Source organism: Perkinsus marinus (assembly GCF_000006405.1).
Source record: "Perkinsus marinus ATCC 50983 genomic scaffold scf_1104296974750, whole genome shotgun sequence".
In the NCBI taxonomy this organism is placed as follows: domain Eukaryota; phylum Perkinsozoa; order Perkinsida; family Perkinsidae; genus Perkinsus; species Perkinsus marinus.
In genome coordinates this window covers 1-1,202 of record NW_003200993.1, presented here as the reverse complement: position 1 = coordinate 1,202, position 1,202 = coordinate 1, and the positions used below count along the sequence as shown (strand labels likewise).

At 51.9% G+C, this 1,202-nt stretch overlaps 1 protein-coding gene across 1 annotated transcript; it reads right to left on the bottom strand.

The window, feature by feature from the left end:
* Positions 1–155: 155 nt before the first annotated feature.
* Pmar_PMAR002744 (conserved hypothetical protein) lies at positions 156–704 on the bottom strand (the record flags this gene model as incomplete). Its single annotated transcript, XM_002765754.1, has 1 exon — positions 156–704. A coding segment is annotated over one exon (549 nt), but the record flags the coding sequence as incomplete, so codon positions are not given.
* Between the last annotated feature and the right edge of the window lie 498 nt (positions 705–1,202).

The window sequence follows — 1,202 nt, the reverse complement described above, 5'->3', positions numbered from 1 at the left end:
ACAGTCGCAGTCTCAGTAGCGATCGGGGTGGTAGCATCAGCATCATCCTTGTCTCTTCCCGGAACTTCCCCAGCTGCCGTGGTGATGGTAACCTCGCCAGTCACAGGGGCTGCAGTAGTATCAACAGTCTCATCAGTCACAGCAGCTGTGCTGACCGGGAAAGGGGATGTTATAGTAGTAGGCTCAACAGGAGCACCGATCGTAGTCGTGACAGTTGCAGCCTCCGTAGCGACCTTGGTGGTAGCATCAGAGTCATCCTTGTCTCTACCGGGAGCTTCCCCAGCTGCTGTGCTGATGGTCACTTCGCCAGTCACAGGAGGTGCAGTAGTGACAGCCACCTCATCGGTCACAGCAGCTGTACTGGCCGCTACTGTGGCATCGACAGTAGCTTCAGAACCAGTCGTACTCGTTGCTTCGGGAGCTGCTGTCGTACCTTCTTCGCTTGTAGCGGCCTCAGTGACCTCATCCGTGACTGCAGCAGAGGATGTGGAACCTCGGAGAGCCTCAGTCGGTCCACTCGTGCCGCAGAAGCACGGGGCATCCGAGCCGAAGCAGGTGCTCGGCGTCTTCCAATACTTACAATATGACCCAGGGTAAGTTGTGGCACACTCTGTGTCGCAGTCATTGGCGTTGCCCGTCACGAAATTGATGTCCTGGAAAGCACAGAGAGCGACGAAAACAGCGGAGAAAGTCCGTGAAGCCATCATAGATAAATGCAAATGAGCGGCGGTAAGCTGAGACTAACTGGGTGACTAAGAAGGCACATTTCGAGTGTGACTCGCACAATCGGCGACTCACGAGCTGTCATAGCATCCACGATCCATAACCTTGATGACTGCGTCTCATTAGTTGTGGCGAGCATACGTATCGTCCACTCGTTTCACAAGATACTTTGCTCAGTGCGGTACACACTCATTGTTCATGAAAGCCGACAAGCTTTTCAGTGAAAACCTCGTCGTGGGGTGAATAATACAATTACAGAGCGATTCTTGTATCGTGGATGTGAATTGCTTTTAAAGTTGAGGAGGCTGGCGGTGGATTTGCATTGAGAGAAGGGCCGGTTGATGATATTAAACGATCATAGCTTCGCAGTGGGTCGAAGCCTATACATAGCGACACAAATATACAGGGCGTCAAATATAAGTACAGGTCGTCTATAACAGGCTCTCGAGGTCCGAGATGATAGTATTATCCGCTAACAA